This window comes from Phaseolus vulgaris, chromosome 6, assembly GCF_000499845.2.
Source record: "Phaseolus vulgaris cultivar G19833 chromosome 6, P. vulgaris v2.0, whole genome shotgun sequence".
NCBI classification, from domain to species: Eukaryota; Viridiplantae; Streptophyta; class Magnoliopsida; order Fabales; family Fabaceae; genus Phaseolus; species Phaseolus vulgaris.
The window spans coordinates 10519465-10541244 of NC_023754.2; the positions used below are offsets into that span (position 1 = coordinate 10519465).

Sequence of the window (21780 nt, forward strand, 5' to 3'; positions counted from 1 at the left end):
GTATTTGTTTCCACTTGGAGTTCAGTTCCCAAGATGCTTGATACGAATTTGAATTTACTGAGTCAGAAAAACAAATGCACTCTGTCCTTAATCCATCTAAAAAATAGTATTGAAAAGTTCATGCCATCGGGTATTTTTTAGACAAATAAACATGGAACTTATTGTACAATTGTATCATGAATTTGTAGTTCAACTTAAACAACTGCATTACGCATTCGAAATAGTGAATTTGTGAATTTCGTCGCCTATTTTATTCCCCAAAATCGCCTATTTTATCCACCGGAAAACAACAGAAAAGACGCGGAGATGTTTTTATTTCAATACTACTTAATTGTTTGTCACTTTTAAAGTTAGTATAATTATTTTGAATTTAATTATTGAAAAGTTGATTTGTTTTTGGTTCTAGACTTTAAATTCTGAATACAATTTTTTAGATAAACCGTATTATTATTGAAGTCAATTTCACTCCATTATTTCTTCCCAGCACTTTGGTAGCTGGAGATGGATGGAGGAACTTCTTCTACTTTCAACTTCTCATTATAGAAATATTTATTTTTTAAATCAATAATAATGAGGATCAATTGACGCTTAAAAAATAATTGCTTGACAAAAGGTTGCAACAATTTACGGTTCCTCATCCCCACATCTCAAATTCAATATGAAAATAACTTCGTATAATATGTGGAAGAAATTCATGTAACTTGAGATAATAATAGCGAAACCATGGATTAATTGTAAAAAGTATGCAGGCAAAGCAAGTCATGCAATATAGAGAAAATTTTGATAAATCATAGAAAATGTACAAGTGTCTTAGAAACATAAGTTAATAACTTTAGATTAACAAGTCAATATAGAGAAATTTTTGATAAATCATTTGATTGTAAATATAATAATTGTGTTTAACTTTAATAATAACATTAAATAAATAAACACGTGATATTCAATTATTTTATAAAATGGAATCCCACAAAAGAATTATAAAAAGTGAAGTATCTTATCAAATTAAAGAATAAATAGCATTTAAATATATACATATATATTAGAAAAACCTGAGGAAACCTGAGGGGGGGCAAGGCTAAATCCATATCTCTTAAACATAAGAAAGGATTCAATTTTCAATACTTGGTTTTCAGATAAGGGTAGAAGAGAGAAAGACGAACCTAATGTGTCTCCTCTCATTGATTTTATTGTGTGAAAATGCAGACCTCATAACCTAGTTTTACTGCCTCAAATGTGCTTGTTTCCTGGTAAAAATGTTCAGTCACGGTACAAATCTATGTAAAAGAATTTAACATGAGCCCTATAACATGAATAATGAATACAAATTGTAATTGAAACTAATCATTACTGTATAAAAATGGCCCTCGATTAATCACTAACACGTACTCTTCGTTGTTTATAAACTCCACAATAGTCGTAAGCTAAATATTGTACAAGACGACTGGGAGGGGCATCGAGCACTTGGAGACCTACCCCAGTAGAATGCCCAAATTTTGACAACCAGTCAGCCACTTGGTTTCCTTCACGACAACAGTGAGAGATTCGAACCGTCCAATTTCCCTCCATCAACTCAAGAATGGACTGAACAAGAGGACTGCAAGGATCACTTTTCTCTATCCGTTTATTCAAAATACACCACACTGCATGATAGCAATCAGACTCAATCCACAGCTGCGAAATGTTTTTCTCCCTACCAAGTTTGAGGGCAGTGAGGATACCCCACAGTTCAGATAGCACAATAAACTGATTACTAGACGTTGGATCTGATGCTCTGACACAAAATTAAGGAAAAATAAATAAGAAATTGCAGTGCCACACCTAAAATACACATGAAAATGAAAGTTACACTACAAACTGTAACAGAATTTTAAAATTAACTTCACTAAGAGTTACCCGAAACAGAATGATCCAAGATTTAACGTGAAGCCAAAACACCAAGAACCAGTGTGATCACGGAAAACTCCTCCACAGCTAGTAAGATGTAGATGATCCCTATAAGACCCATCTACATTAGCTTTAATCCATCCCTCCTCAGGAAAGGTCCACCCAATCAAAATCTTTTCATAGCAACCCCCTGTCAATTGTCCAAAATTGTACAGGCTAGAATTACAAATTCAACCATGGTGAGCAATATCGCAAGAAATTGTGACAAAAATGTGCGGCTAATACAGTCACAATTGCAATTGTGGAGACTAAAAAATTCACAATATTGCACTACCAGAAATACAAATTTAACCAAGGTCAGCATTATCGCAAGAAATAGCAAAAAAATGTGGAGACTTCAAAAATCACAAATATTGCATTAGCAATTGTGCTTGTCGATCACAACTTAAATCTATGCCTTCAACAGTGCAAACAAAAGATTTATAACTTTACCGCATACCTTTTGAAGCATTCAAACTCACTGCTTGATTTGGTTCTCTAGAAGCTGTCACATCAGTCAAGTTTACGTCATTATTTAAACCTGTTTCAGTGTTCTTACTTGCGGGATCACTAGGGTTTTCTGCACCAAATTTTGTGGATATGCTAGTTCCAGAAGGCACATCATTGTGACTCGGGCAAGCCAACCTTTTACTTGTCGGGATAATTGGATGTTTAATGGCCCCAGGTTCAGATGGATTGGTCTGGTGTGCATCTTGATTTATAAGCTCTGTTTGGAAATCTGAGACTAGTGGTATGCAAGAGCGCCCATGACAAGACAGAATGCAAGCTAAGGAATCCACAGCGGCTTGTAGAACAGGAGAAAGAACATCTGTTGAATATGTCACCTGAAAAGAAACAAAAATATCAAGCATATTAAGAAAAAGGAAGAGGCATTTACAAGATATGAATCAGAGTAAGTAAAGAAATACTGTGATACTTTGTCTATAATTGCTGCTCTTAATAGCTCTCTCAAGTAGTTCATGTGAAAAGCGTCGAATGCTGTTGACTGAAAATAAAGCCATCGATCTATGATTACTGTGATTATATTATCAGTACAATCCTTCGCTTGATCAACATCAATCTCTTTGGAAAGCAAAAATAATGGAAGTATTCCAACAGCAGTACAATTCCCTATACACATGCCCCAGTCGATGCTTGTAATCTCATCATATACAACAAAAGAGCAATCAAGACTATTTTGTGATGACAAGTTATAAATCACAGTATCACTATTCAAGAAAACATTATCAATACTTCTAGTGTTAACAAAAATCTTGTTTCCACTTTTGGAAGAAAAAAACAATTTGCCAACCATTGGGTACATCCCTGCTACCAAAACAGCTTGAAGTATACCAGGATCATAGGCATTAGAGCAATAATCTGTAACACTCCTGTTAATAAGTCCATTCCTATATAGTTCTGCGGCTAAATTCTTCCGCATGACATCTAACTTGCACATAGCTCTTTGAGAAACAAAGTACTGAGAACAAAACCGTGATTCTAGACCCATTTTCTTTGAATTAATCCAGCATTGAAATGCTGCTATTATAGCAAACTGGTCACCACAACCCCCATACAACGAAGCAAGCTCAGATCTGGCAGCTGCAGCTCTCTTCTTTTCATCAGGTAAAATAGGAAGCACAAATAGATCTTTAAACTTAGATGCACATGCAAGTGTTAAAGCTGGATCGAGGCAATTCATTAATATGGAAAAAATAAGCATCCTGCTCGTATATGGATGAACAGGAAGATAGCCAAACTTCTGCCCTAACGGGTTCAGTTGTTCATCAACTGACAAAGCCCCAATCTCCTGAAGAACGCCAACAGCAATTTGTATAGACTCAAAACCCGGAGGATCTAATGTCTGACTCAGAAACTGTTCTATTTTGCAGCTTGGATCAAACAACTTCACCTGTGAGAAAGAAAAAAGAATCAAATCATATGCAAAACATTATACTAGTGTTACTATGTCTTAATTCATTCACACCCTAAATATTTTCTATTCTATTGAGGAAAGGACACCATAGAAAATGTACAAAGCCCCAAAAGTATGCAGGCAAAGCAAGAATGTATAAAATTTAACAATCTTGGTTCTGATCAAATAAGATTATTGAACAAATCCTTCCCTGAACAACAGTAATAGAAACCATAGAAAATGTACAAAGCCCCAAAAGTATGCAGGCAAAGCAAGAATGTATAAAATTTAACAATCTTGGTTCTGATCAAATAAGATTATTGAACAAATCCTTCCCTGAACAACAGTAATAGAAACCATAGAAAATGTACAAAGCCCCAAAAGTATGCAGGCAAAGCAAGAATGTATAAAATTTAACAATCTTGGTTCTGATCAAATAAGATTATTGAACAAATCCTTCCCTGAACAACAGTAATAGAAACCATCCACAACCCAGTGAGAGGACAAGTAAAAATTGCACTCAAAACATTTGGCTGACAGGTAAGGAGAAGGAGAATAATATTTGGGTATTCAATCATAGATTGGAACTGAAAGATACTCAAGGAGAAATATTCCCCCGTAGTTCTCAAATACCATAATTTTGCCACCCACAAACTTGGCAGGATGAAAGAAACGTACTTAGAGGTTATAAAAAGACATTTGACAGCTTTACGCTTTACATCCCAATCAAGATAACGGAGTTCTATACATTCCTTTATTAAGCTTTCAGTGTGGAGAAAGATATTTTTTTCTCTTCCATTTTCCATTCTAAAAATTCACACAATCTTTCCAATCTTGGGCACAAAATGCATTACTATTTGCTTTTCACAACCTATCATGAAAATTTCTCTAAACTTGTAAGGCAATAAACTATAACATTAGGAAAACTTATGGAATGGTAAAATTTTAGGAAAGCAAAATGGGATGAATTCTGTCTGTTTGAGGTTGTTTAGAAGTTGTCAATAAACTTCTAATAGAAGTATCAGAGCAAGGCTTATGAAAAAAAAATGGGCAGAATTATGATACGCTGCTCATTCTACCAGAAGTAAAATAAATAATAACTCAATATAACTCCTTCAACTATAATAATTCAGCTAATTGGAATCACCTATAAATAACATAGAATCATTGTCAGATGTAGCATAAAAGGCATTTATATTCTTATTTTATATCTCACTATTTTTGTTAGATTATGAAAAACTTTATCCTCGTGGAATATAAGAATCACAAACTTGTTATCAACTAGGGAAGATGAAAACCTGCAAACAGAGCTCCTCAATAGGCATTCTTTTAATTTCAGGACACTGAAAATCTAAGAAGAAATCAGATTGAACTTTTGAATACAGATGATAACAAGCTCCAGGATGACAGCGACTGGCACATCCCTCTCTTTTCTTAGCACTTGCTTTTGAAATCCAAGATGATTGGAGAGTGAACAAATTTTTGCAAGGATCATAACTTTTTTCTTTCACAAGCCCAGTGTCTATAACATACACTATATCATCCAGAGCGACAGCAGTTTCAGAAATATTGGTAGAGAGAACAATTTTGCGACAACCATGGGGTGCAGGCAAAAAAGCCTCGTCTATCTCAGAGGATGTAACCAATGAATGCAGAGAGACTACCTTAAACTTTGATCTTTTATTGAAAAAAGAGGAAGCAAGCAATCTTTCACGTGTTCTAATTATCTCATCCCAGCCTGGAAGGAAAACAATGATGCTTCCATCTTTTGAATCAACACATATTTTTCTTATAACTTGTTCTATCAGAACAACGTCAACATCTTTAAGGTTGGCTGTTGCAAGATATTTATCTAGTATATTTTTCTCTTCTTTGTCACCAAAATCATAATTCATGTGCTTCTTCAGCAATTCAACAGCTACTAGCTGGTTTTCCTTCTCAGCTATCTCCAATGCAGTTGTTCCATCTGTGGCCTTTAAATGGCAGTTCGCCCCTAATGATAAGAGCATGCACATATCACCCACTTTACCCTTTCCAGCAAACACCATTAATGGATTGAGGCCAGTTAATGAATGCTGATAATCAAAGACCTTTGGGCTGGTTTTACAAGAAACAAGCTCTAATAGTGAGCACCACTCATCATTAGACCAAGCCAAATGTATTGCTTCATCTAGAGACAGCTTCTCTACAGGACTAAGCTCCTGGTTATCTGCACCTGAATTTACAATAGAAAGTACATCCTCCAGGTAGTAATTTTTTACCTGACAACAGAGCAAGAAGATGTTGAAGTCAAATGTAATAACTTAGCAGTTAGTTCACAAAAGAATACTATATACATACTGGATACGTCAGCCCTGGAACATAGATGATTGGGCAGACACCAAAATATTGAGAAAATCTTGCAGCATCAAAACTAGCACTCATTAGTATCTGCAATATCAAACAGATGGGAACACAACAGTTACAGAGCTTGGTAAAAATTAAAAAAATATATATGTGAAGAATTAATGATCAATTGACGGGGTGCACAAGATACAACATATATGTATATGTATATGTATATATATATATGTGTGTGTGTGTGTGTGTGTGTGTGTGAGAGAGAGAGAGAGAGAACATACCAGATGTAGGTGGGGATTTGAAGGCAGAATCTCTCTGTATACAAGTTAAAAAAAAATAGAACCTATCAAAAGCCAATATAAATTTATACACAGCATATCAAGGTCTCTATACAAATATATTTGAGACTGGGACATAGGGAACAGGATAATTATTCGGAATCCAAACCATCACAGAGCCAACTAACTCATCTGGTAAAACCACAGGGCCATTTCACACTTTTGTTATAGCACAAACTCGGACACACAATGTAAGAAATATAGGCACAGATATAAAAACAGAACAAGATTCAAATGATAATCAATATTTGTGTATTCATGAGTATTCACCTTCCAAATATAATGAAAACATACTAAGATTATTTTATGGAAAATTTTAAGTAGACTGCTTCTAATGAAACTGAAAACATACTGAGAATACTTTATAGTCCTATGGATCAAAATCAAAAAAGTTGATGGTGGACCAAGATGAAATTTTTTCAGATCCGGAGAGACATAGGAAGTTGGTGAGAAAACTCAATATTAAAAGACCTAATATTTCTTATGCAATAGGATTTGTTAGTGAATTCATCCAGAATCTTCACATTAACCATTAGAATGTTGTAATTTGCATTCGTAAATATATCAAAAATACTAGTAACAATTCTTTTTTCTCTTCTTTGTCTACTTTGGAGAACTTATCCTTTGTTACCATGATCAATGGCTATGGGATCCCATCACACGGTGTTGGTACTATTCATTGGAATGCAGTCATTCATATATTGAAGTACATTAATAGTTATCCTAGCACAAGCTTGTTACATGGACATCAATCATACTAAAGTTGTATGTTAGATACAAATTGGGTAGGATCTCCTTTTAATACAAGAAGATCCACTTCCAAATACCCATTGGTGATAATTTCATCTCTTGGAGAAGTAAAAAACAAAATGTTGTAGCGAGATGTAGTACAAAAGCATAATATCAAATTATGGCCTCAGCTACTTAAAGAATCGCAATTTGAAAAGATCACTCAAATTAACAAAACTCGTCTTTCATGAAAACACAAAATATATTGATATTGATTGTCATTTTATTAAAAAAAGATTGCATTTGAAGATATCAAGACTGAGTTTGTTAATTCAAATTATCAATCAGCATATATTTTCACTCAATCCTAGAATGATACAAATAGATAAAATCTTGATTGTAAATTTAAATAAATCATAATGATGTTCAATATATGTGTGTCACCATGTCCCCATGTCATACGTTTTGGAGATTATAAGTGTTTGTTTCCATGATTCAGATCACTCTAAAGAAGCAGATGCGAGTGTCTACACAAGCATGAAGTAGTGTCAATACCATTATTATCTGCAGCAAATATCATTCTAGGATGAAGATACGGCCAGACCACTGTAATTTGAAGATTAATATCATTCTTGTACTCACAGTTTTAACAGAATGATTAAGTTAAATAAGCAAGTCCTACAAACATTGATTTTTATTATAGAAACAAGGGTACTTATTTGTTAATGTCCCAATAGCCATATCATACTTGACTTTATTTTATAAAATGTTGATTTTATTAGAAGACGGGATACAAGATGAAAATGCTAAGAAAATAACTTATGATGCGAACAGAAAATGATGAACAAAATTATGAAGGGCATCAAGAAAAGAAACAAAAATTAATAAAATTTAGATGAATCAGAAATTAAACACGAAGTAAAATTTTAAAAAAAAAGAATAGTAAGGAAAGGAAAGAAAAGGAGATTTTCAATTAAATGCAGTGAACAGCATAAAAGTTAATTGATTGCCAACTAGAAATCTCCACACACTAATCTACAGGTACAGCCCAATTTTAAAATCAATTATATGCTGCAGAAATTGTATTTTGATATTTAATGGAAATACACTAGAGTTAAATGTCCCCTTCACCTGAGAATTGCCAACATGAGGTCTGAGGAACTGTCCCTTTCGTCAATGTCATCCTGACCAAAAAATGAATGTCATCTGACATACCAATTTAATGAAAAAATGGAAACACAGCATATGCACATCTTATGCATGATGAATGAAGACACGATAAATGAAGACAATTGAATTTCACATCACGAAAGTTTTTTAAGAGAACCATCAACCTTTTTTTAATACATAATGTTATAATTTACGTATTCCTTTAATTTTTGCTATCATCATAGCTGTGTACTGGGCATCTAAATTCATAAAATCTAGTACTACACTAGAATTTGTTTTCCATCCAGATAATAGTAAGAAGTTATAACACTCAGATTCCTATTGTTTTAGGGGCCTACCTATGCATAATTCTTGAGTTTAACAAATAATAGAAGCACAAACGTGAACAATTTATTGAAGATTAAGCACGTGTTGAAGCTCTAACAAATGATAATAAAGGTGAAGTCAATAAATTACCATAATTATGTGAGTCATACTAGAAATGTCACCCTTCATATGCTGTCTCTTCGAATAATGGGAACCAGTAGAAGCCAAAGCCTTCAATAGATCTCCAGGAGTACACAGCACAATTGATGAGTGCCTTCCACCTTGGCTTCCAAACGGCACCTGGATCGTAGTTCAAAATATGAGATGAGAGTAAACATGAATATAGGAATGAATACTGAGAAAAAAGGTATTGAGTACTGGATTTCTCAAGAAAAAGCCACATAGAACACAGTCTGTAAAATAATCATTCACACACCACAAAGAGATAAAGGAAAAGGGATAACATGTACTGCTTAGTTTAAATTAAATTATAATTGCTTTTGAAAGTGCAGAACATATTGGTTTCAAATTAAGGGTAAATCAAACAATTGTAACCTATACTTATCATATTCTCTCAACATAGTGATAAGAAGAAATGATATTGCTAAATTTCCCAGTTAAAAGAACACTTTCTCAGTTTCAACCTATAATAAAAGGCTCAGAATACGCTTAGAATTGGCTTTATAATTGTTGAATGTATTATAGTTTATAATATTTTGTGATTATGTTATTCGTTCTGTATTGTTCACCGTCAACCGCCACCCATTGTCGCCGTTGCCACTGTAACCGAAGCTACCTTCGCCAAAAACTCGCCAAAGCCGCCATCACCGGAATCTCATTGAAGACGCGAGATCCAAAATCTCACCAGAAACTCGTCAGAGTCGCTGCTGTTGTCGCTATTGTCATCAATTGGATGACAACTAGATCTATGGATTTGTCTCCTACCACTAGGCCCAATCCGTCTCCTGCCATTATGTCGCCGGCAACTGGATCTATGGCTTCTTCGGCTGCCACTATGCCCAATCCATCTATCTATACTAATTATGTCAATGTTCATCTTTCTATTGACAAATTGGATGGAACTAATTATGACACTTGGGCCTTAGATATTAAGTTATGGCTCAAGAACTAGAGCAATAACCCAAGTTCTTCATGTTATTGGCTTACATGACCTTCGTGATGATTATGCTCATGTCCGTGATCAGATCTAGTGTTGAAGCTTATTTGGCTTAAACAAATACTTAAAGAATTGCAATTTGGAGAAGTCTATCAAATGAACCTCATATATGATGATCAGGTTGCTTTCATATAAGTCAAATCCTAACTTTCATGAAAGGACCAAACATATTGAGATCAATGGTCGTTTCATTCGAGAAAAAATTGGGTCTAGAGACATCAAGACTGAATTTGTTAATTCCAGTGATTAATTAGCAAATATGTTCACTCAATCTTTACGGGGACATAGAAGTGATTATATTTGTAACAAGCTTGGTACATATGATGATTTATATGCACCAGCTTCAGGGGGGTGTTGAATGTAACGAACTTAGCCCATAGTTTATATTATTTTGTTATTATGTTATAGATTTTGTTATTATTTTCATCTATAAATAAGTACCCATATATGTGTATTTCACACAAGGGATATCAATCATATATTTATTTTCTTCACTTCTTAACAATAATAAAGTTGTTTCAAGTTGTACCTAGTTGCATTTACTTGTTCCCTAGTCTTATCCCCAAATCTAAAAATTCTATACCTAAGTATGCAGATATAAGAATTTTGAACAATCACTTTAAAATATATTTTCTCTTCAAATTTTTCTAAAGTTGGTATCGAATTAGGTGGATCTCGCTTTATTTGACTACCTTACTTATACAAATATATTGAAATAATGATTGTCACTACGGGTGAATTATTTTCCAAAACCTTTAATTAACTAGATTTAAAAAAAAAACTATTCTAATTAATATTGATTCCAAAATGTAGAATATTTTTTCCTAGAGGATAAGTTAGCAAACAAACATTTTTCAAAACCAAGAATCAAGGTTTAAGCCGTAAATCACAGTCATAGTCTATGACAACTATAAAATAATTTAGCATGGGAAAAGGTTGTACTTCTTTATTTTATTAATGACAAACTCCTAGTACACTTCATCCAAAAGATTCAATAAAAATTGTGTGCATCATACGAGCACAAAACATTGGTCCAATCTTTCCAGTGTCCAGGGATCATACAAAAAACTCGAATCCAAAACAGAAGGACAATAAAACCTATAATACTAACAAAGATGAAATAAATAAAAGTACCTTGTATCCAACATCGTTTCCAATAACCTCTCCTCTTTCGCTGGATATTCTCTTGGAAACTAAAGACAAACACAATATTGTAATTATAATATAATACAAAAGAGGAACTGTGAAAATTATGGTTGCAAAAGTTACACACCTGAAATAGCCGACATAGATTGTAGTTGAGTACAAACTATTTTGCAGACCTCACCCTTAACCCACATGTGATCCAAAATATATTGCGGAACCTAAATCATATTTCAATATAAGTTTATCTGGTCATTTCAAAAAGAAAGAAGAATGTTTTACAAAGCATAGAAAGTTTATTGCAATATCACATATCATCTTTTAGGAATAATTTTTCATCAAGAGATTCTTGGACTTTTTTCTTGAACGACAACATTTTTTAAGATTAATCTTCACATGTTACCTATTTTAATCTCTATACTTTTCCTTCTTGGTTTTTTAATTAAATTTCAATATTTTTAAAAAAAATAGTCAACAATTAAAAATAACATTAACAAATATAAAATATAATTTATACATTTAAAATTATTTCCTTGTTACGAATTTTAGATACAAGATAATTATATATTCATAAGTATTTATTTATTTATTATCATATAATACAACACATGAAAAGCATATAATATGGCATAAACACAACAATGAGACTTATAAATTATAGGAGACAAAACAACTATACTATGAAATTAATTTGAGGTTAAAATGAATAAATTTTAAAAAATAGGAATTCGTTTTTTCCCAATTATCAAACTTTATATAAGTATTTTGGTATTTTTATTAATATGGGTATAATAGTTCAAAAACTAGCATTATAATCATGGAACATAGCGAATTATACATTTCCTATGAGGACAGTCGAGCTTTTTCTATTTTTGTTGTAGTTCCTTTCAGAATTTGAAGAACAAATATGGCATCAATTGAAGGTGGTTCAGGTCATGCTCCTAGAAGAGGAAATGGAATTGGAGCAAGGATTCATCCTACATGCATCATTGTGTATATTTCAATTGATGGCAAAGCAAGAGATGTGAAATGTAAATACTCGGAGAAAGTATGAACAAGTGAAAAATTATCAATTGAAGCATCATCTAGCAAGAACTCCAAAGGATATTGAAGCATGTATAGCAATTCATGAAGATGTTAAAAATTTAATGTTAAACTATTTACCAATTGTAGCAAAGTTTGATTAAAAATTAAAAAGCAAGAAATTGGTGGTTAATACTAAGACAAGAGAAAAGTAATGACTCATAATAATTTCAAGAAAAAGGTTAGTTAACCTTTACCAATGCCATTTTCAAGAAAAGTAAAAGGGAAGATGAAAATGTCAAAAAGCTCTATTTTTCTACAACAATGATATTCCTTTTAGCATTGATGAGATAAAAAAGATTGATGCTCATGTCGAGAGTTTCAAGAAGGAATTTCAATTTTTTGGTGGTCTTATAGCTCAATGTACACTCAAAAACCAAAACTCCAACACAATTATGAGAATCATATGGTGATGAACATCCGAAGTTACAAAGGTTTGTTATAAGAGAATTGAGTTTGACTTGTAGTTTCTCGAATTGTGAGCATAATTGGAGTGTTATTGAAAAGGTAAAAATTTAAAGATGAAACTAATTTTATAATTGTCAATATCAGGATATGATACACACTACAAATCGTATGATACAATCCATCTCCATGATATGAATTGTCCAAAACACTCATTTTTGCACCCGAATTGCACTTGTATTGTGAGAATCACTCTCGGGATTGCATGCAACGCAATCCTTGTTTCAATTGTGCCCTGAATCGTGGTAAAATTGCATTCAGGTTTTGCTCTTTTTTAAGGTCAACTTAAGCATAAATAGGTGTGTGTTAGTTGATCCATACTTTCCCCTCAGCCATTAGCACAAATTGAGTGGAAGAGCGGAAACAGTGGTATAGAGGAAAGAGTGGAACAACAGAACACTAGATGATTGTGAACAGCGGAATAATGATCGTGAACTGAGATAATAGCCCCTTTGACTCTTCTACAACACATGTTGAAGATATTGAAGGGGAAGAACTTTAAATAGAAGATGACTTGAGTGATGTAGAACCGGGAGAGGAAAAGCATACAATATGAATGATTCAAATAGAATTATTCTTATTTGGTATGTGTAAGCAACAACCATAGTCTACAATAATTATGCAATATCAACAACAACAACCACACCACTTATTTTTTGGATGGCTATATTGCAAAATTTGTTTAGTATCATATAGCCATGGTTTTAGGAATCTTACACAACAACATTGATTTTTAGGAAGTTGTGTTGCTGAAAATGTGTCATAAATACACATAAATTCAACCACTCTATTTTACTATGAGGTTGTTTTCTTATTAATTGTATCTTTGCATGTTTGTCATATATTTATGTATGTGTTACAATTTGTAATGTTTATTATGAATCTTATGATTCAAATGTGAAATGATTAACAATTCAAAATATAAGCTCTCCAATAAATAATTTTTATCTAGATTCAACTATTGTGTGAAAGAGCTAACTTGTTAGAATAGCTTAACTTAAGATACATATTAATTAATGAATGAGCTAAGAAATCATTGAACTCTCTTAAGACTTTTCTTCATAATTTTCAACCTCCAGTTGGTATCAAAACGAGTGGTACTCACTATTTGCCCCATACCAAACCATATATAATGATGATCATGTCATAACTCTTCAGAAAGATACTCACTCTACCTAAAATCCCAATTCAATTTACATCTTTCTCAATTAGCATTAGTTGTCTCCTTTTTATCTCCTTTGTCTCCAATGTGTCCTCTATTACTATTCCTAAAATTGTTAAAGAAACCGTCAATCTTCCTAGATGGCAACAAAACATTATTGTTCAAATTCAGGCTCTTGACCAGAACCACATATAAGAACTTATTCCTCTTCCACCTAGCAAGAAGATGATTGGCCACCTCAAAATAAGATTTGTTGCCAAAGGGCACACAGTTATATGATCTTCATGGTCAGGTAATCTCTTCATGGTCTTCAACAATCACCTCAGGCTTGGTTTCACAAATTCAACTAGATTGTTCAAACTTTTGGGTTGAAACATAGTGAACCAAATCATTCAATCTTATTGTCACAGTTGTCATGAGTACTTAATTGTGTATGTTGATGATATTGTCAACACAGAGAATGATGCCACTAAAATTTCTCGATGAAGAAGCATTTCTACAATCATTTTAAGCTAAAAGAAGGTACTTTTATTTCACAATGGAAATATGTGTTAGATATTCTAAAGGAAATGGGTATTATCAATTGTAAACCTATGGATAGTCCAATGGAACCAAATCACAAGTTAATGGTATAGTGAGCCATTCTCAAAACCAAAAAGATTGTTTAGACTTGCCGAGAAACTCATTTATCTCTATTAATTAGACCTAAATTCTCTTTTGCAGTTGGATTGGTTAGTTAACTTATGTAGACTCCTTGTCATGATCACAAGAGTGTTGTCATTCACATACTCAAATACCTCGAAAAGGGTCCAAGACAATAATTGCTCTATGAAGACAAGGGAAATACTAAGATAATTAGGTATTTTGATGTTGATTAGGAAGGATCTTCCACAACTAAATATTGTGTTTTCATTGGAGGCAATATTATTTCTTGGAGGAGAAAGACACTTAATAGGGAGAAGCATTATTTTTCCTCATGCTTCAAGCTAATTCAATCAATAAAAATCATCTTTGTTTTTTCTCGTTTCCTCTTGGGCTTCTAAGTGCTAGTGTTCAAAAAAAAAAAATCATTTATAAATAGAGCATACTAATATAATATATATATATATATATGAAACTCAAGTTTCAAATCATTAGGTAACTGCATTGCACCGATCAAAATAATATAACAGCAAAAACATTACTTAGAATCGTTGACAATTGTTTATAAATGTAGTTGTACAATGTACAAAGCAGAATAAGGATGAAGCAAATACCTGAGTAGTCTTTCCACAACCAGTCTCACCACATATGATAACTACCTGCTTTGAAAAAGGTTGAAAGATAGGAAGACCAAAAAACATGCAAGCGTGAGGGTTGTGTTGCAATATATTGACCAATAAGTTGCATGTTCAAAAATAATATTACATCAAAACATTAAATTAACCTGGTGAGATTCAACCGTTGATGTAATGATGTCTTTGAAGGATGCGATTGGAAGCTTAGATCTCTTTTCTTTGATCTATATGAATAGAAAGTACATTACTAATTCATTATGATGACGTGGGTAACACATACAGAGGATGAGAAATAATATGATTGAAGCCAACCAACAAAAGACATATATAAGGTTTATGAAATGCAAAGACAGGAAAAAAATTAACCAGTTTCAATTTAAAGGAATCCCTCATTCCATTAGAAAGAATCTCCAATCTCTTGGTAATTTCAACTTTGCTCATCTGAGGCCTGCTGAAAACATCATCTTTCTTTTCTTCTGTTCCATCAGTAGTATCACCAGATGCTTCAATCCTCACTCCCCAAAGTTCCTCATCATCAGGAGGATATTGCTTAAATAAATTTGCTAATACACGCTTTGATTGTCCAGAAAATGTGAAAGAAGGAAGATTCTCTAACTTAGGAGTGGTGTGAATATTCTTTTCACTCCTACACATGCATTAGTAGAAATGTAAATTTCTAGTACGGTTAGAAAGGAAAATTCATATGTAGTTTTATGAGCTTTACTTTGCAATTAGAAATTACCCTGAATTTTCAACTTGAAACCCCATTTCCTGGGATAATTGATGCACTGCAACACATTTTTCAGAAGATAAGTCAGGTTCAAAATTGTATAATATTACAAAGTTAATATTCTATGAAATGTATAACAACTACAACAGCATATGCCAAACAAACTGATATTAGTTGTTATGCCTACAAGTCACGTTTGAAAAAGAGGTAAAACAACAGAAGGCCTGTTTTGCACAAAAAGCGAGTGGGTGATCCAGGAATCATGTGGTGGGGCCAAAGGGGAGAGATAGGAAATGGGTATAAAGATGGGGGTACCCAAATGGAAAGGTGTCATTATTTTGGGGTTTTAGGTGGTAATATTGAGTAGAGGCTGGCTCTTCTCGTCGTCTAGATGTTTTTACTACTTCATGTTTGTAAGGAAGATTATTTCTGTCCATAGAAATTCATTGTTTCTTTCTTTTAGTAGAGGAATTTTCTTCTCATATCAATCCCAGGTTAGCTATTTCTCTTGTTTGATACCTTGGAATCATATAATGAGCTATATAATTATCCTTTAAATATTTCACATCTCAATGACACCTCGAGAACAAGCGAGAAAGATTCTAATTTAACAATAAGCAAAAATGCATGCTTAATTCACCAAGCATGTTCCGAAAAAAAGACCACTACAACATAGTAACTGCTTTCCTCAAAAATAATGACATTCATACAATATTTTTAAGTGAAACATTCACCTTTTGACGCTGAAGATTTTTCTGATGTCTGGGAAATCTGAATCGTTGTCAATTCATCAATAATGGGATTTTGGTGTCGTGGTGCCTCTTTTATTTTGTGAATAGATGTTTTCTTTCTAATCCCACACCTATACAAAATGCAGGTTTGACATAAAAAAAAATATGTAAAACTGAAAGAAAACAAATAAATCAGGAACAATTCAAATCCAGGCATGAGACTATTATTCTTACAGATATAAATGGTAATGTTCAGTGCTGCCTGGAGGACTCACCCAGAAAAGTTACATGTAAGCCCCATTTTTAGGGATAGCTGCTCCACAAGAGCACGATCATTAGTAGACAGTTTATCTTCAAAATTGTACACTGCAGTAAAACATATCATCCCTTAAGGATTTTAGGTATCAAGAGCTTTCAAAAGCTAGCCAAAAGAATTCAAAATATTTCAACCACCCAAAATAATTACATACCAAATCCATATAAAAGATCAAATTAATGTGAAATGTTTAGTTAAGGACCAATGAACAAGAAAATCCATTTTTCTTAAATAAAAATGAGGCACGTCATATTTCTTCATAAAATAAATAATAGCCCCAAAAATACAAACATGGGCATTGTAAACGAACCAAACCTTCATCTTTACTTTCGAGCAGTCCATGCATCTGACATGATAAAACAACCATGTTTGGCCTATTGCACTTTATGATCTTTCAACAACCCTTTGATGTATTCCATCTCCCTTGTTAAGGATTGGAAATTCTAATTTCATGATATGTAGGAGCTAGTAAATGTGGACCATAAGCTTCAATAGCATCAATAATGTCTTGAAAGCTCTTCATTCAAAAAAGGTTGAATGACAAGCCAACTTGGTAGGAGAAACAAGCAATATACTGATGGACTAAAGCCTTCAAATTCTTGTCCCATGCCTCTTTGATATTAACTTGTCTTTATTTTTCCTTTTTTTCTCTTCTCAAGCAAGAACAAGATTCCTACAAAATATATCTATTGGTCCTTTTTCTCCATTTTTTCTCACTTTAGGATTACAAGCAGTGGAAAATTTAACTTGATCTACAACGTTTGATTCATCCAAAGTATGATAATATTATCAATCAAGGTCATTTCTATTAGATGATGTTGAACTAGTTTGTTCAATTGTTGCCATTGAGTGTCATTGAACTAAAACTAAAATCAACAAAATGGTTTATTACCACATAAAAAACATAAAGGAATAACGAAAATCAAAAAAACAAAAACAAAAATTAAAAAAACATATGATAAAAAAATAGAAGGAAAAGCCAAGAGAAAATTACTCAGAAAAAATAAAAAAAATAGAGAAAATAAAAAAATTAAACAAAAAAATAGTGGAGTAAAAAGAAAAGAAAAAATAAGAATAGAAGAAAAACTAGAACAAGAGAAAATGGAAGAAAGAAGGAAGTTGTGACAATGAGCAGCCACAACAGTACAACAAGTAGCAACGACAGTGACGAGGAAGAGATAAGTACAAAGTGAGGTGAGAACTAGGTTTGCAGGAAGGGGCATTGTTACTCTTTCATTAGGGTTTAGGTTGGGTTTGGATCATTAAGGTTTAGGCCACATTATTGGGTCTTGTATAACCCATTCAAAAATAAAATTAGGGTTTTGCCTCGAGTCGAGTAGAGCCAAACAGACCCAAGACTTCTACTCGTGAGATGTGATTTCCGCGACAACCGTTTTGTGAAGCCATTTCACGATGGACAAAGCAGTCACCATGTACTGCCATGTAAAAATTGATTCGCCATCGCGTTGCTCTGGCGATCGACAACAAAATTAACCCAAATTTCCGCCATGGTCAATAATCAACAACACTGATATATCTATGGGAAAAGTTTTAAGTAGATCATTTCTCCAATAAGCCCAACTTTTACAGCATATACCCATTAACAACCAACAATCTTCTTCCCAGGGGAAAGGCAACAATACCTACAAAATACTTATCCAATTATACTTGCTGAAACCTCCTTGCAACGAAAGACTTTGTTTATATAACTAGTACCAAAGTTTTACTGTCATCAATTTGAGAACTAGATCGCGATTTTGATAACACTGAGTACATCTAATGAAAGTTGAAACTAATGAAATCATTGGCTAAGTATTTTTGTTTCACTTTTAATGTCAAAATATATGTATACAACATATGCAAACAAACAGACCACACTACCTCAAAAAGATAGAGAAATGCATTAGAAATAGCATATTATAGAACTTCTAGAGGTGTTTGCCTAGTTGAAAATGACAAAGGTCTGAACATTCTTATTTTGAAGCTTTCTACTCTATTGATCTTTTTTCCCTTCACTTTTAGGACATATTTCTCCTCTTAGAGGTCATTGGTTTCATAGTTTAGGTGTACATTCCCAAGATCGTTGAGATGGCCATATACAACATTCCTAATTTCTATGTTCGTTGTGTTCTAGAAAAACATTCAAATCTAAATTTATTCCCAAGTGTATGTGTGTGTTTTCAACAATGTTTACACCTCTTCATTCCCACTAATGAGAGAGACAAGTAATTTATTCCCATGACAATGATTGAAACAATACAAAAATGGGTAGTGAGTTCTTAAAGTGGGTAATGGGAAGTATGAGCAAAATGAAAACTATATTTTTGGGGACATTTTTGTTCTATAATCACATAATCCAAGGAATAAGGTCTAAATGATAACAAACAAAAGTATAATGTTTTCATAAGGTCATTCACAATTATCTTATTTTGTAACCCAATTATCAATTCATTTCCCACTCCCTCTAGGTCCTATCATATGAATATCAAAAATTATAGAAATATTAAATTCTAACAAATAGAAATTTACACGGTAACAACTTTCCAGTTCATTAATGTAAACCTACTCAAAGAAAACAGTTCGGAAAAAATCAATTAACTACAAAACTACTTCTCTTTAGAAGAAAAGTACATCTCATATAATCATAATTTCTTAATAAGACAGATAAACCATACAAAAAGATTCAATGGGATTCCGCATTATTCTCACCTTCATCATTTGAAGCTGAAAATTTGTGTAATGTTTGGGAAATCCAGATTTTTTTCAATTCACAAATTTCTGCATTCTCCTCTGGCGTCTCTATGCTCTTCCTTTTCCTTGACAGGAAAGACTGAATCCAAACAAAATGGATGCAGAGTCTCAGGGACAATGAAAAAACTATATACAAATACAGCAAAAATTTAATAAAGAAAGCTAATCCAAAAAAGCCATGTCTCAATACATTTTTTGAGGATTTGCTTTTCAGTTTGAAAACAATTATTTTCCTCTCACCTTCAATCCTACACAAAACAAAAGACTCAAAGTCAATAAAGAACAACAAAAACATAAAACAGAACAAAACACATTAAATTAATCTACTCCTTTCCAGACCTGATAGTATAAATAATTCTAACTGTGAAAGCAAAATTCACGAGCTGCATTTAGTACTCACCCAAAGAATCTTACACCTAACTTCATGTGGTGGCATAACTCCTCCAGTAACTGGCGCTCTTCACCCGAAAAGTCACCATGAAACATGTAAACTGCATAGAAATACTGACTGTAAATGACAACATACAACATAATATATAAACACTACTCGCAGACAAAATACATACAGTGTGCAAGCAATACTATCATCCTTGAGAAGAATAATACTAACAAAAATAAAGTAACACAAGCGTACGCTCACACACACGCAAGGCAAACACACGCACAAAACTAAGAATAACAAAGGAATGCACGAGTATGTGTTCACACAAAATATATACAACGCAAGCAATCTCGTCCCTTGAGAATAATGGTACAACACACAGAAAACTGCAAGCAATTTGAGGTTCTCCAAAAGAATAGGACAACACCCTCAGAACTAAGATTGATACAAACTAAATTTCTTACAAACTTGAGTCAAGTGAAGGAGTAAAAACGAAAGTGAAAGAAATTAAAGTAAAACAAAAACATAGCTGACCTTGATCGTTGGAGGTTATAAATACTTTCAGAATTTTCAAATACTTTTGCAGGAGAACTTTGGAGCGTACGTCGATGAAGGGATTGGGAGTGGCAAGTTGGTTCGATGGTTCAGCCTCCTCGGTGTTCGCCATATCAAAAACCCTAATCCACACAAAAAAGAAGAAGAAGGCGCGTGAAGCAGAGACATTAGCAGAAAGAATGAACACACTCAATGCAAACAAATTATTCAGAAGAGGAAGTAAGAGTCCGCTTAAAGAACTACCGAAAAACAAAAAAGCAAGTCACTGATTTTACGTGAGAAAAGAAAACGGAAGACCGACCTCGACTTCTCGCGGTGGTAGTTGATGCAACCTGAACTAGTGGCGGTGGAGAGAGGTGGCAGCGGCAAGGCGTGAGTGGGAGGAGTAGTGGCGGCCTCGTGGTGGCCGCGTGACTGTGATTGTGGTCTGCGCCGAAGCAAATTAATTTATAGGTTAGGTTTACGTCTGCGGTTACACTTGCTAGAAGCAACAATTTCAGGAATCCATGGACTAAATATGAGAAATCCGAGGGCGGTACTTTATTTCACCGGAGGTCTTTATCATTTGTTTGGTTACTAGTTAGAAAGGGAGGTGACTATTCTAGGGTTTTAGAGACAATAATACTTTTTGTTATTAGTGAGGATGGGATTTAAAGAAAAAACCACATTCAAAAACGTTGTTTGGATTAAAAACATAGAGTGAAAGAGAATTTTTATTAAAATTTATAATCTATAGTTATATATAAAAGATACTCTATTATAACTGTTTTCTATATAAATTTGTTTATATCTTATTTTTTTATTTTATTTTAGATATTTTAATTATTATTATTTTAAGTATTTATTAAACAACTAATTATTCTTATATAATTAATTGAAGCTTATTTTATTTTATTTTAAATACTAATATACTTAATTTCGTAATAAGTAGTTATTAATTTTAAATTTTAAATGTGAAGTAGTTTATCAACGAAATAGTTTATTAAGCATAGTTTTTACTACGTCAAACATTTTTTTTTATATCTTTATTTCTCTTAAAAATTATTTTTATTTTTTTTTATTATTCGATTTAGTTGTTATTCCTTCTTAATATTTATTTTTTATTTCTTCTTTGTGAAAAAAATGAACATAATAATGATAAAAATAAAAAATGTGAATACACTTCACTCTTTACCTCTGTTTACTTTTACTTTTATGAATGTACTGTTCACAGGCAAAATGAAGAGATGTAGTTTAGGAGAAAGTCATGTAAAAAAAAATATAGTTAAATAAAATCTTCCATTTATA

General features: G+C 32.9%; 1 protein-coding gene across 8 annotated transcripts; it reads right to left on the reverse strand.

Moving 5' to 3' along the window:
* Positions 1-1134: 1134 nt before the first annotated feature.
* LOC137831076 (DExH-box ATP-dependent RNA helicase DExH6-like) lies at positions 1135-21176 on the reverse strand. 8 transcript variants are annotated; one of them, XM_068638598.1, is made up of 22 exons: positions 20795-21176; positions 20473-20615; positions 19957-20047; positions 19747-19804; positions 19515-19635; positions 16724-16802; positions 16493-16620; positions 15753-15816; positions 15395-15674; positions 15178-15252; positions 15008-15052; positions 11172-11262; positions 11033-11091; positions 8872-9021; positions 8377-8429; positions 6460-6493; positions 6179-6268; positions 5137-6099; positions 2861-3835; positions 2384-2768; positions 1894-2074; positions 1135-1771 (listed from the first exon to the last, which is right to left on the reverse strand). In XM_068638598.1, exons 9-22 carry the CDS (start codon positions 15467-15469, stop codon positions 1369-1371), a joined length of 3579 nt encoding a protein of 1192 aa, XP_068494699.1. In that variant the 5' UTR covers positions 15470-15674; positions 15753-15816; positions 16493-16620; positions 16724-16802; positions 19515-19635; positions 19747-19804; positions 19957-20047; positions 20473-20615; positions 20795-21176; the 3' UTR covers positions 1135-1368. The 8 variants fall into 8 exon arrangements, with proteins under 8 accessions (XP_068494699.1, XP_068494696.1, XP_068494692.1 ...); XM_068638595.1 differs by having other exon boundaries at positions 15771-15816; positions 20795-21118; XM_068638591.1 differs by having other exon boundaries at positions 15771-15816; positions 16765-16855; positions 20795-21096.
* Positions 21177-21780: the final 604 nt, after the last annotated feature.